Below are 15,612 nucleotides of genomic sequence, written 5' to 3' on the forward strand. Positions count from 1 at the left end.
TGTAATTGTCTAATCTCACACTATGATTAGATAAATTGCAAACGGACATTTCATATATAAAAACCACTGTGTTTTCCTTTCCGTTTAGATAAAGTTATTAGTAAACATTATGTTATTGCCATTATCGTAAAACCCCACGCAATTAAAATTATACGATGTGCACGTCCGCTCATCATTATCTAAACCCACACGATTTACTCAACAACACTTTACAAAATTATCATAACCATATAAAAAGGAGTAGTAAGTAGAGCTAGGCCAGACGAACTACAACACTCAACAAGTATACGTTCTTATGACTAGTGGTCATTTTTATGTTTAGTAAATTTTACAAGTGTTAATAAAATATTATATCTGAGATTATTCAGAATTCTTTACTTTATTTCTAAAAACCCATCTCCCTGCATTGATTTCAACGTCCGAACAGCAAATAAATATTCTTAATAGTCTGGTACCAGTGATCAGTCTATTACAAAGAGTGCCCTAGTTTTAAGTTGAAAAATATTTACACTTTTTCTGTGTTTTTCACGATTTTGAAGGGGAAGTGGCCACAATTTTTCACAATTATTGTTATTGTCCAGAAAAATACCTACATTTCTCGCCTTGGCGTCGAATTGGTATCATGGTTCAATCAAATACATCCACGTTCATCAAATTTTGTTTTTTTGCTTTTGCACCTGTGTCAGTGTAAAATGAAATTTATGTCAAACGTCCTAAAAAAACGTCAAAAAAAAATCTGCATAATGGCAGAGCATTTTTGAATTAAAAACCCTGTACTTTTTTAATGCAATCCAAGTAAGATATACTATTTTATTAGAACTAAGAAGTTTATTTCTCACAGTTTTTTATTTATTTGCTTTTTTATGAATATACCTGACGGAAAATATATTGCTATTCCCAGTTGCTTACTTGCCTGATTGTTTAATTTCCTATATATGAGTCATATAGGACACATTAATACATTGACATAACATAACACGTTAATTATTTCTTCGTTTTATTTGGTACCGCTATCTATTAGTTAATGAATTTCGTTATTATAATATTTCGATTCCTCCCACCTTTTATTGGTTATCACTCATACGTTATTTATCTCTTACGGCTTATCGATGTTACTCGGTTTAACTACTTGAACTTGTTATGTTAAATTACAATATTCATAATAGCGTTTTATCACATCAAGTACTGAAGTGTTAAGCAATTGCATTGTGTTAAAAGCGCACCTTACTTAAAAGATGAAGTTTTGAATAAAAAAAAAAACAATAGAATACAAATTAATTACACGTATGAGTACGGTATTGAAATTAAGGAAAATAATTTTACAAACTTAGTACTTAATATACTTGGTGGTCCGGAAAAAGAAGTATTGCAACCTACAGACGTCAAAAACGATAATAATTCAGCAAGTACATTTTAAATTTGTTAATGATAATGTTTAACTGATGTTGTTGTAGGTTACCGAATTACATCATTATAAATACGAATTAATTTATTAAAAGAATATTTAAATTTAAATAAAACCAATCAACAGATAAATAAGACAGATTTAAAATTCAAAATTCGCGGTATAAATATTTTAAATGTAGGTAATAATTTTATAAATTAAATATTTATTTTTTAGTGTTTTTAACTAAATTTTTAAACTAAAAAAAAACAATTTTAACCCAATTTATTCCGTTGAAGTTATTATTAAAAATTACATTTTCGTTCACGTTATTCTTCTATACAAAATATACTATATTTTTTATAAAGTATCAAAATTGTATTTTAGTTTTTCGAAATTTGCACTTTTACACAATAGCTTGTAATATTAGACCTCAACATTTCTGGTGGATTAAGTATAAAAGAATTAGTATTTTATTGTACATATTTGCATATTATTTCAATGCAAATTTTAATTAAATGTCGGAAATTTTATTAAAAATTAATAATAAGGTTGGCTTTTTAGACACAAAATAAAAAAACAATTTAAAAAGACAGGCATAAGCATTCATTGAAATCATTACAATTTAGTATTTAATAATTATAATAAATATTATATAGTGTTACTGTAAACATGAATCGTGATGTAACTGTCTCTCAGTTTGACTCTAACTGCTATGACTCGTCGTTCCAAAAAAACAAACATTTTCTTAACACCCTGGTAAACCGGTACATTAGTCACATTTCTAAACTAATGGTACTTAGTTTATCCGTGTTGAATATTGACTCATAGCTCTTGCATAATATATTGATTTTATACTATTCATGTTTATTATTTTGAATAATTATAAAAATTAACGTTATTAATTATTATAATATTAATAACAGTAGTTATAAAAGTCTATTAAATCCTAAGTTCTTATCTATATTTTATTTTTGTGCTTTTATCACTTGAAAACATTAAAATACTTACATTATAAAGTTGTTTTGAAAAATGAAAAATGTATACCTAAATAAGTAAAACGACAAAAATAAACCAAACAACTATACAAATGGTCAAACTGGACTACCGTCAACTACTTAAAATTAAAAACAATAACAGTTACAATATCTTGAAACGTTTTTAACAAACAATAACGAATATAATGTATGCGGCCGACCTATGCGAATGCACTTATGCGTTCTAGTTGAATGCAATTGTGCAAGTGAGTACTGGCAAAATAATTATCGTCAAAAGAATTTCGTAGATGCCGCCGACCACTTGTGGCGACTTAGGTAAAAATATTATGTAATAATAATAACACCCGACCGCATTATTACCATTAAGAAGAAATCTATTATAATTTAATAACAGCCTTCTGCTGTTCGATCATCGTCGGCATGAATAAACCATAAGACATAGCTTACGTTTTAGCATAGTCATTAACATATTATACATAACCGTGTTCAAGTGTTCACACCACCATTGTTATTAGTTTCGATAAGATAAAAATCGTCGCCGCCGTTTTATTTATTTAACTCATCGACTACAATATTTGAAATAGGCAAGATAAACGTACATTTCGCCAAAAAAAAAAAATATGAATGCCTTCCGTGCGGTACCCACCCACCCTTTGCCTAACAGCCAACAGACAGTCCAGTTATTTCTGTTTGCATATGGTTTTGTCTTTTAATATTTTAATTCGTTTGTATGCATGAAGGTGTACGAGTAACACGTTTTCAGGTCGTAATCATGATAAGTCCAACGCAGATTCTGATCATTTGTCTATCATTGAAGCTCGCCTTGGACGTTTACGAGTACAGCAAATACCAAAATGGATATACAAATATAAAAACAACTGTGGCGGCGATGTCAGTAGCGTTTACTTTGTATTGCGGTTATTATTTGTTAATCAGACCAGTGAACATACGAAGGGTAGGTTAGACGGCGATGACAACTGCAATGACAGTGCATTTAACAGTGCGTTCTGTAACTGATATAATATAATAATCATTAATCTGTAGACGCTGGCACACTTGGGCTATGATGGTTTATCACAAAACCAGTGGGCATCAAATGAGAGAATGAACATGATCAAACAAGCGATGAAGCTTAAGAAAAAAGGACAAATGCCACCTGTTTTCCCGAATGGATGGATTTCGCTCATCGAGTCTGATCAAGTAAAATTAGAACAAGTCCAATATGTATCGGCTCTAGGTAATATCTGTTTTATAATTTTGCCGTTTTCCAATAACTAGCATAATATGTCTTATTTTAAATTACTTAACTCTGAACACCATTAGTAATTCAATAATTTTTTTATTAATAACGTTGTTAATTTGTTTATGTCATAGTTATTGAGGCAATTCATTTGATATTCAGTAATTTTTTTAATTTAAAAATGATACAAACGATTTAGTATCGTTAAATTTTTATTGTATCTAGAGGGCAATATATACGATGCCAAAAGCCTCAGTATATTATTTAATGTTTTGGAGGGAATGTAAAGTGAGAGCAAAACATTTTGTAATTTATGAAAAATATAATGTTAAAGAAGTTTTCTTCTTGCTAACCAAAGTTAATAAATCAGATATTACGTTATTTTTATGTATTTATGGAATTTCTTATCAAAATTACAAAGTTAAGTTCAAAATATTTGTTTAACATCATAACATGTTGTAACTTACTTAACATGTCAACAAACATTTTTGTCTTAAATATAATTAAATGTTAAATTTAATATTTACTATGCTACTAACTTTTCAGGAGAACATTTTGCGGTGTTCCGATCAAAAAATGGCATTATCAATATTCTAGATGCCTACTGTCCTCATTTGGGATCTAATATGGCATTTGGAGGCTCAGTTATAGGAAATAGTCTACAATGCCCATTTCATGGCTGGACATTTTCGGGTAATAACGGGAAGTGTGTAAAGATTGCAAACAGTTGTTCAAGTGGTAAACATTAAACTTTACAAGTGTATATTAAAATAATACATACGGCTTAACTGGCATAATACATTTCAAGGAGATATTTCTTTATTACAAAACTATTAAAAAATTGTTTTTTAAAGGTATTTTTTTTATTTTCATGTAATAATCGTACACGTAAGAAATGGTTAGCCAAATTTTTCACATGTTATATTTTATTTATTAGCAATCATCATTAGGTTAATTATTTCCTGCGAAAACTAACAAGTTTTTTTTTATTTTCCAATGATCAAATTAACACGTAACATACTAATGTAAAAAAAGAAATTCGCAACTAGTTGTTTTTAATAACAAAAATTTTTTTACTAAAGATTTTCACTTAAAAAAGATATTGTGCCAAATTTTTCGTAATCTGTTCAGGCTATTTTTCGCTTTTTCTGTACATTTATATATCCTGGCAAATTCGCAAAATGTGGTCACTTAAAAGAAAAAAAAAATTATAATTATCTTCTTTCTTAGCACTTCAAAGGTTAAAATCCCAAAAAGTTCGTCATACAAAAACATTTAGTTTTTATTTTACCCTGAGGACCAGGGGTGACAGAATATCTATGGAAACTATCATTATCTTGGTTACTTGGGAATAAAACAAATTAATTTTAATGATATGGATTTACTGACAGATAACGTCATATTCTGATATACATTTACGATAAAATTACTTTCGTGATGTGACTTATCATTGACAGGGTGTAAAATCATATTCAAAAATTCACCCCATCCCCACTTTTTTACTACTAATAAACTGCTTATCAGACAAAGTCAACAACATGGTTGGTTTTCGAGAGAATATAGCAAAGTTGTCAACTCCATAAAAAAAGTTTTCCAGCCGAGTCTGTAACCACGAAAGAACATTTTCATGTCTCGTCGAAGTACCAAATAAATTTAGAGCAGTGGTGGAATTATAGATAAAATGATATAGTATATAAACAAGCTAGTATATTAAAACATCAAGTTTCTGGCTAATATTCTAGTGTTTAATATCTGGCTTAAAACAATTCATAGAGAATTTGGGTCCTTAAACTATTTTGAATTTATCATTTAGTTCTAATTTCAACGTCGAACGTACAACATATCCCCTTGTCTCCCACCTCCAACCCCATCCCCGTGTGATAACGCTTTTTTCGTTATTAATTTTTGGTAACACTTTTTTCGGTTATGTGCCAGAGCTAAGATATGAAAATGTCAATAATATTACGAAAACAGTCAAACCCTAGCGGAAAATTCATAACTTGATAGGGAAGCGAAGTTCTAATGGTGAAATTTAGACAAATTTTTGTTCCAACGTACTGATAAATCTCCTGATTCGATAAGTAATCTGAACAACAAATTTAAATGTCTAAAAATCTCTTCTAGGGGAAGACTTCTTCTTAACTTAACTGCTATGTTGTGCGTTAAATTAACGCAGACAGGAAATATTGCTTTCCAATCCTCTAAACAATTAAAATTTTGCTACCAAAAAACTTGATGAACTTTCTAGTCAAACTATTTAACGTTTTGCCCTAACATAATAATAATAACCATTTTATGTATTATACAATGTTGTCGTTTTTTAAGTTATCCCTAGAGTATCAGTTAAAAAATGGATATCATGTGAAGAAAACGGTTTTATATTTGTTTGGTATCATGCAGAAAAAGAACCGCCTCATTGGTATCCACCTAAATTAATTAATAAGAATCTGCTGTACCGAGGTAGAAGTGAACATTACACCAATAGTCACGTACAAGAAATAGAAGAAAATGGTGCAGATCTTTCACATTTTTCATTGCTACATAAAGATGCGGGTGTCGGAGGACTATATATGTCTCAAGTTTTAAAGTCTATTTGGAATTATGTCGGCCATCATGAATGGAAGAGTTCATGGAAAGTTAGTCAAAATGAAATTCATAAAACAGAGCTGGAAATTGAACATACATTTGAATTATTCAATAGATTTCGAGTGGGTGAAATAATAGCAAAAGCTAATCAAGTACGTTTGTAAAATAAATATAAAAACTAAGTTATTCAATAGACATCAAAATTTTAATTATGATAAACCTTACATTTCGATGGCTAATAGATAGTTTAAATAAATAATCTACAATAAACTTGAATACAATCTTCCTTGCACGAATTTAGATTATGTACAAATAAGAAATTATATTTCAAGATAGTAGGTAATACGCTTTTTTTACTATTTTATCTATAAATATAGTAATAGAATCACTTATTAATTCTGCAGAATATCGGCGTAACATTCCATGTATTTTAATTGTCTTGACTTACAACTCTTTCAAACCTTAGACATTCAAGTACTCTCTCGTTACTTCCTAATATAAAATTTCTGTCAAAGAATATCGATTCTTTCGATTGACAATAACACTTGTATATAACGTATATAGTAAATGTATATATGTATATAAAAAATAAATTTTAAAACCCTTTGAGCTCTACTTTGTTATAATATATAAGAGCAGCTAGAGTTCTTTGGAGACGGGAAATATTAAACTTTAAAACAGTGCAATGAGTAATCATTTAAAAAATATACATCTATATATAAATATGGGAGATTGAAATAAGTGTTTTTTTTTCAATATACAACTATGTTTTTAGATTGGACCTGGATTAGTAATTTTAAACATGAAATTTTCGATTGGAACTATATCAATAATACAAGTGATTACACCTGTAGAACCTCTTATTCAAAAAATTGTGCAGCACGTCTACTGTCCTTGGCAATTATCACTTTTTGCTCCACTCGTTCTGAAAATGGAAACAATTATGGTATATAATATTATTTTATACGAATGAATAATATTATATTATGATTTACCTTGACCTAAAGTAGGTACTTTACTTTCAAGTTTAAAAATGTTGTAAGCTAAATGTTTTTTTTTTCGATTTTGAAGGGAAGTAAGCTTTTTCAATGTTTTGTATTTCAAAAGTACAATAAGCGAGTAATATTTCCGATTAATAAACTGTATTAGTTAGGAATTTGGAATTAAAGCTTAAGTTTTTAATTAAGATTAATAAGTTCACGGTAAAAACGTGGTATCCTTTCTAAATAAAAAACGGCAGAATTTTGGAGGACTATAGCAGTCATATTGGAAAAATTGATAACTTGAGTTTTTTGCATTCCTACATTTTTATTTGTTCATACTCATAGTCGATTAACCTCCTTAAAACTACACCGTCCCTCCGGTTACAATAATTCGCGGTATCATGTGGATTTCAATTTTTAATCACTCGCAAGTCGCAATACGTTAAAATACCTAAATATCAACAAGCAGTTCATCTTAAATTATTAAAAATTTTAAGTCCCAAAACCAAAATTTTACAGGACAAGGAAAAACCTTTTTTCTACTAATGGTCTAATCTCATGTAAACGGAAAATCCAAATCCTTATTTAGAAGGGAAGAAAACTCCGCGATACCGGTATTTCTCCAATCTTCATAAAATGTGTGTCTAGGCTTTAACAAAAAAATTATTTTGGCTTAAATATTGACTTATGAGGTTTCACAAATGACTGATTCAATTATATAATGATAAGTTCTAAAACTAAAATTATATATTATTTATAGGCATTTGCAATATATATATGTAACACCCGTAAGCATAATTTAATTATACTGTTTTATTCTTAACTCATTTTTTTAATTTTAGCTGGAGAGAGATATAGTAATATGGAATCACAAGACTTATGTGGAAAAACCTTTGTGTACAAAAGAAGAATTAACACTTTTATCTTACCGTCAATGGTTCAAACAATTTTACAGTGAAAACAGTCCAAAATTTAGTTTTAAGAAAGAAACAATGGAATGGTAAATAATTGTGTAAATCTAATTAAATACAAAATTAAATAATTTGTATTTTTTTATTTCAAACCAGCAAATTAAGTATTAAATATAACATAATTTATTAATGACATCATTAAAATAATACTAACTGAACAAATACAATTAAAAACAAAAAACTTTAATAATTAACGTTTTATTGGTTCAGTCTATTTTTTTAGCCACCTTGAAGCTCTTTCATCGCCAACTTTTTGTAGTAGTGGTGTTAATGTCTCCAAACATTTCTTGTGATAATCATTTAAATAAGCAATCTAACACAGATATGATAAAAATAATTATTTTAACACTGGTTCAACGAGTTAAGTTAATCTACTTACTTTTTTATCAGTGAGTATATCAATAACCAACATTTTAGTTTGAATGGGACACATTAATACAGTTTCAAACTCCAAAAATGGTTTGTGTGGTATTTTATATGTGGTTGTTGAGTAAATAAAGTTGAAAAATGTATTATGGTAAAACAAATCATCTATTTAACAAATTATTTGCTTCCTGCAGTTAACCTTTAATTTAAAAAATTACTTCAATTTTTTTTTTTTTTGGGAATAAATAAAGTAGAAAAACTTTATAATTTGAACGCACATACAAATTATCAGGCATAGATCTTAAAAATTTAAAGGTATTTTAAAAATATAGTACTTGGACATAAATTAAATAAATGGGAGATAATTTTTGTATCCTGTTTGTATAACAAACCAACCAGGAAACTATAATAAAATAAAAACATTTTCCGTGTGTCAAAAAAATAAACTACAATTTTGTTATACTCCATCTAATTTAAGAATATCCAGACGGCCACATAAAAAAACTGGTTTTCAGTTGGCCGCCTATTAAATTAGATGTAGTCAATTTTTTTTTTTTTTAATTTAATATAATTTAGGAATTCATTAAAAAAATGTTGGAGTATTAAGAATATTTTTTTTACAACCAGTTGCATATTTTGACTGCAAGGGCCATGGATGGATGCTGTCCAAGAGGATTTTCTCTTTATTTTTAAACAATTCATAAATATTGTATTTACACTATTTAATTTTTAAAACTATTATCATTATTATAAGTTTTTTATCAAACTCAAATTGAACAACATTTATAGTCACTTATTAGTAATTAAAAAGGACGTCATACACCCATTTATTAAGGAGCGAGGTGTAGGCAATTTTATGCAAAATCTTAATTTACTGGTTAAACTGTGACGTGTTAATTCGATTATTAGTTAAGTAATTAGGACTCTTTTTTGGTAGCTGAAATGTTATCTCCTTCAAAATTTCAATTATTGCAGTTGTGTCATTGTTCTACCGGGGTGGCGATACTATCTGCCTAATATAAACCTGATTATTTCTGTTGTTATAATTGCTATCGCTTATCTAGTACTTAACATACTATACGTGCATGCAAATGCATTGGTACCATTAGTACCATAAATGTGCTATATCAAACTTTTCCAATTGCAACTGTTTTTAAGGGGATCGGGTATTAACATTTCTTATTCCCAGCCAACCTAGTGTTACGATAAGAAATCTGAAAACTTATTTCAATTTATCATAAAGTTTTCTTGAGATCGGCTTTTATACTTTTTTAAACTTTAAGTTATACACTTTTTTTAATATATTATATTCTGAACATTCAAAATTACTATTGGACAAGAATATTCCTGGTTGTAATCCTGGATCGTTAGGTATCTCTCTCCAAGAAATTCCCATTGGGACTTCATAAACATTTAAATAAGCACCAATCCCATGTCCCGTACCATGCATATAATCTAATCCAACTTCCCACAGAAGTCTACGAGCAAATGAATCTAAACAGTTACCCTGGAATACAACATTTCAAATTAGTTTTAAATGTGTAATGTAATTAGATAAAGTAGAATAATTATTAGAAAAAATGTATTTACTAAAATCTTATGAGGAAATTTGCTCATTGCCAAATTTGCTTGGTCCTTAAAAACTCTAGTAAAACATTCTCTTTGATAATCAGTTGGTGTTCCAAAATGTAATGTTCTGGTAACATCAGGTGTGCCATCTATAAATAATTATTTCATAAAATTAGTTATTAGTTCTATTAAATAACAAATATTTATAATGACAATGGTAGTATGCTAGTAGCATTACTTACAAAAATTGATAAGACCTAAAAACACCAAATTAATATTATATCCATTTATCATTAATTTCAAAAATAAATTGTAATACTGCCAATACCTTTAATTTAAACTGGATTTTTGATAGCTTTCGTAAGAGGAATTGGCGTTGGTTTAGATATACGATTTGATTTTACAGGAGTAGTGACTAAATTATAACTGGATTTATCCGAAACCCAATTTTACCAGTTTTACTTCTATCCGATGCCAACTAAGAAAACAAATACAAAATGTAAACATTCATAGATTTCTTTTATGCATTTAGAAATTATAAGTGTTAATTAAAAAAAAATGTTATTTATAAATTTATCTATTGGTTGAAATAGGTAAACAAATAAAATAAAATGATCTACAGTCGAATAAGTCACCTCAAAAATTACATGTCATTAAATTAAAATTTTACACTAAACATAAATAACCTAATTACTCCAAAAATTAAACTTAATTTTCACTTTTATCTTCTTATAGTTTTATTTTTAGGATCTGGTATCCATAGTTCATAGTTTTAATAGTTCCATATATTAGTTAATCAACGTAAAACATATTTACCTTGTGTAAGTTCCGCGAGGAATAGTAATTGACTATATACAATTTGGTCAAAGAAATTTGAAACTAAAATGGTAACATAAATATTAAAATGCATTTTTAAATTAGGAATAATTTTCTGGAAATTTCGACTGGCCTTGTTTTGAATAAATAGTCTTAAAGTTATTAAAACATAAAACTTAGGACGGGAAGAAGGGTGGTGTGTGGTTATCTTTATCTGTGCGCATTATTTAAACATACTATACCTCCCGTCACATATTTTAAACTTTAAAACTATTTATTCTAAACTGGTTATCGATTAGTCAAAATGTTTAGAATATTATTTTTAATTTAAATATTTAATCAAATATATATATGTTATTATTAAGTTTCAAAAGTTGATAAAGCTCTAGAAAAATACTAAAAATTTAAATATTGTCTAATACTGTAATATAACATTAACGAGTTTGTGTTCAAAAAGGATAACTGCTGAATTGAAATTTCAAGAGTAAACTAGTGTAGGGTGTTAAAAGAATCACTCAGCATACATATTGTATATTGTAATATTAAAAGTATGAAACTCTAGTTGATCTGCTGTATAGTATACTATTTTTTGTTTATAGGTTTTAACTTTTAACTAATGTGAAAGGTTCTTATAAGATAAAATTAGATATGTACCACAATACATTAATCACTTAATTAATAACCTAAAATAAAATCAATAGATTTCAGAAAGATAGTTAGACAAGCAGACAAATTTATATAAAGTACATTTCATGTCTATCTAATTACGAAATAAAACATTCTACATATTACATTTTAAGTGCAAAACTATTTCTTACTATATCATTGAAAAAATAATGTATTGTTTCATATTATGGATGGATCTTAACAGATAAATTTTCGTAACGTATTACATTAAACAGCAATATTTGCTAACATTAATATTAGAATTATTTGTGTTTTCTATTCTATCTATTTTAGTAGTTATTTAATTATCTATGGACTCTTGTGGTCCAACGCTTGATGAGATGCGTTTTAACGCAAATAATTTTACAATATATTAAATAGAAATAATTTACCACATCTATATATATATATATATATATATATATCTGTCTGTCTGTTTGTTTGTCCTTTATGCATTAGTACACCATTCATCCTATCACCATGAAACTTTGGAAAGTTTCGGAGTACACTCCCGTGAACCTAACTGACATAGTACTTTTCGAAAATTCCACCCCTAAGAATGACCTCAAACACGAACTTTGTACTTAAAATACGAAATGTAAAAAAATTAAATGTTTGTAACCATAGTAGCCCAAAATAAACACTTGGTTCTTAATTGTGACCGATTATAGGACATAATAACCGAAAAATGTGTCACACTGTTATCTGATAAGAGATTAGAGATGAGGGGTGGGGTTGGTGATTGGGATGGGGAATGGGAATTATTTTACTCAGCCCTGGCAAACTAAATACCGGGCAACGCCGGATCCGGACAGCTTGTACATAATAAAAATCGTAAAAACTTAAAACGATAATGTATTAAGTTTTATTTTATATAATAAAGAATAATTTTTTTATTATATATGACCATAGTTTGCTTAAGTTTTTTCTGGTTTTTATTTTATACATTGAATCTCCGTTGGTAATATATTTTATTGCGTTCTATTTACACCTAAAATTTGTATTGATGTGAAATACAATTTTAAATAATAAAAACACTTAAAAATATGGTCTATGTACCCAGATTTTTCATACTACGAATGCCAGTATATAAAAGACCTTGAAGTACTGTGTGTAAATTACACACAACTATTCATCATTGTTTTTAGCGTTTTTTTTTTGCTCGGCTTCGTATCGAAGTAAATAACAAAATATGATCAATAGCCCACACAAAAACGGTTCTCTAAATCAACACACAAGCGCATAAACAGTTTTACAAATTTAGAATTTAGCACACAGTAACGCTCTGAAAAATACTTTGAAAACAACATACTGTTCAATTTAAAATATGTGGGATTAATTTTCGTACTGTGAACTGTTCTTATATAAATCGTATTGAAGCCAATCCACTTCCAATGTGGTTGGTCAGTCAGATTTGGTTAGGTTAGGTTAGGTTAGGTTAGGTTGGGAGGCAACTCTGGCTTTCTGACTGTATATAATATAATATATATTCTACACTATTTGATTTTAGTCACTCCACATTAGAATTCCATTTAGGTAATTCGGTAATTATTTATATTATTACCACTCACCCTGTCACCAGCTACTACGTATATCCGAAATAATTGTTCGTGGGTTTGAAAGTAAAGCATACACTACAGCTGTATTTATTGACATCACCAAAGAATTTGATCATGTTTGGCACGTAGGGCTTACTAAACAATTTAAATCTCTCAACCTTCCAGCGCGTACATACTCAAAATCCTAGATTATTTTATCTTAAACAGATCTTTCCAAGTACGAGTGGAAACAGATGTATCTAAAATCTTACCCCGTAAAAGCTGAAGTTGCCCAAGAGTCAGTCTTGGGCCCTACAATATTTAACCTATACTGTCATGACATCCCAATACAGACAGATTCGTAACTAGCTATGTTTGTCGATGACACTACAGTCATCACCCAAGACAAATGTCTCGACTCAGCTATTCACCAACTTCAAAGCTCACTAAACCTAAATCCCAGCAAAATTGAAGCCAAAATATTTACTCTAAAAAGATACAACAATCCAATCTGTATTCAAATAGACAACTAAACAATTAACTGGAACAAGAAGGATGATACCGTCAAGCAAATAGGGGTTTTTCTAGATGAAAAGATTTCCTGCAAAGCAGATATTAACCCAAGGCTACGCCAGAATGAGAGTTATTTACCCATTAGTGAACTATAAGTCCACTCTTAGGCGCTAAGAAATATGCTAGGGGGGGGGGGTGTCAAAATGAAGATGCCGACTTTAAAATTTTAATTGCTGACTAAAATATTTGGGTATTTTCGTAAATATATTATGATATTTTACATCACAAGTCACAACTTTTTTACTAAAATTAATGGGAATTAATAATTGTCGAAAACAAAAATAATGAGTAATTTAGTAATAAATATTGTTTGATTATTATTTTTTTAACTTTATTAATTAATACAAACAAATTTAGATAGTACAAGTAAAAATAAACAACAGAAGTTAAACTTTAATACGGCGTTTTTCTTTATTATTTCTTCCAAATCAATTATATCGAGAAGATCTCTGGATGGAGTTTGACATCGAGAGGTCATTTTTAATAATTTTCAGATCTCAGTCACCAAAACTAGAACAATTTGAGCCCTACTGGAAGAATGGATTTAAAAGCATTTTTTAAAAACGTTTGAATTTATGTAAAATAATTATAACGTATTGCAGTTGAAACTGCAATTTAACCGAGATAACGACGGCTACTGTTTTTTTTTTTTGGACAACCTAAGAAACATAATGAAATACATTATCTTTACAAAGTCGATGGGATTAATGAAAATTGAAAATTCAAACGCTAAAATATTTTTAAAAATGTTTTTCTTCGGTCTACATATTTATGGAACTAAAAACATATGTTTCCATTTGGAAAAACAAAGTCCGTGTTTATTTGACGTATATGGGATGAAGATACAAATTTTCGATATTAAGTTTTAAAAATATTGAAAATATATAGTAAAATATACAGGGTGATTCATTGTGGGTAAGACAATCCTTCTCTCGGAATATATTAATATTTTGAACATTATTTTTTTCCAAGATTAATAATTTGTATAACTTGAGAGTACTATGTTTCAATTGTATTTCTTAACCCGTGCAAAGCAGGGTACACGAGCAGCTAGTTATAACATCATAACAATAGCTAATATTTTAATTTCCTAACACTTAAACTATTAAGTTATGATTTAAGAATAAATTTACACTTTGTAATGCCACGTTCTAAAGCCATGTTCTTTCCTTATGATACACAATTTACTACAGTATTAGTATTGAGTAAAGCAAGACATCATTTTCCACATTTTCAATTCGTGTTTTCTCAATATAATAGCTTGTCCTTTTTAATAAAATATATAATTGTAAAACCAACTAGAGTTTTTTTTATTTTAAACTGTATCTTATACCATTGTTGTTAGCTATTGTTTCTTCCATTTAGTTAAGTTATTGACTCAGAATTGCATACCTAGTACAATACGGTCACCGTATATATTTTATTATTTTCTATGATTTGTTTAATACACGTGTATTAACTGTGTCTTAATATAGTATAAGCTAGTAAACAAAATTTCGAAATTGAAAAACATTTTAATTTTTCAGATGTAAACGAAAAAGATGTCACTTTAAGTCAGTTTTGTTATTTCATAGGATTGTGGATGAGTGCAAAAATTCCAACAGTATATACAAATTGTATTGATACTGAGTCTGATAATATCTGTATCTTAAAGGATGAATCCGACCATGTTATAAAATACAGATCTATTGGTGGAATATTTTATCAAGTAGATGTCGATAACCTTGATTATAAAATAATAACACTTGAGGAACAGCTTTATTAATTTGCACGAAGAATTAAATGTGTATTTATTCAAAAACTTATATAGTACTACTGTTATTATATTTAATAAAGTAAAGTAGTTTTCGCATAATATTACACTTTTACCCAAATTGTCAATTTATTAAGTGTATTTATAAATAAACTATTTTGTTCACTTT

General features: G+C 28.4%; 2 protein-coding genes across 12 annotated transcripts in view; one reads left to right on the forward strand and one right to left on the reverse strand.

Annotated features, from left to right (window-relative positions):
* Positions 1–766, reverse strand: part of LOC126847806 (uncharacterized) — a 21,748-nt gene extending 20,982 nt beyond the window's left edge. Inside the window, exon 1 of the mRNA XM_050588209.1 lies at positions 594–766. Within this exon, the coding sequence (XP_050444166.1) occupies positions 594–624 (31 nt within the window). The 5' untranslated portion in view covers positions 625–766. The remainder of the gene's footprint in view (positions 1–593) is intronic.
* On the forward strand, positions 305–8,328 carry LOC126847735 (cholesterol 7-desaturase nvd). 11 transcript variants are annotated; one of them, XM_050588159.1, is made up of 7 exons: positions 305–795; positions 3,146–3,337; positions 3,427–3,619; positions 4,169–4,360; positions 5,948–6,360; positions 6,984–7,154; positions 8,034–8,327. In XM_050588159.1, the coding sequence occupies exons 2-7, from the start codon at positions 3,155–3,157 to the stop codon at positions 8,193–8,195; spliced, it is 1,314 nt and encodes a 437-aa protein (XP_050444116.1). In that variant the 5' UTR covers positions 305–795; positions 3,146–3,154; the 3' UTR covers positions 8,196–8,327. The 11 variants fall into 11 exon arrangements, with proteins under 11 accessions (XP_050444116.1, XP_050444106.1, XP_050444092.1 ...); XM_050588149.1 differs by lacking the exon at positions 305–795 and adding an exon at positions 1,122–1,402 and having other exon boundaries at positions 3,123–3,337; XM_050588135.1 differs by lacking the exon at positions 305–795 and adding an exon at positions 1,122–1,406 and having other exon boundaries at positions 8,034–8,326.
* The last annotated feature ends 7,284 nt before the right edge of the window (positions 8,329–15,612 follow it).

Source organism: Adelges cooleyi, unplaced genomic scaffold (assembly GCF_023614345.1).
Source record: "Adelges cooleyi isolate 19-005CV unplaced genomic scaffold, UGA_ACOO_1.1 ACOO_flye_CR_arks_rails_tigmint_CR_PRNA_1, whole genome shotgun sequence".
NCBI classification, from domain to species: Eukaryota; Metazoa; Arthropoda; class Insecta; order Hemiptera; family Adelgidae; genus Adelges; species Adelges cooleyi.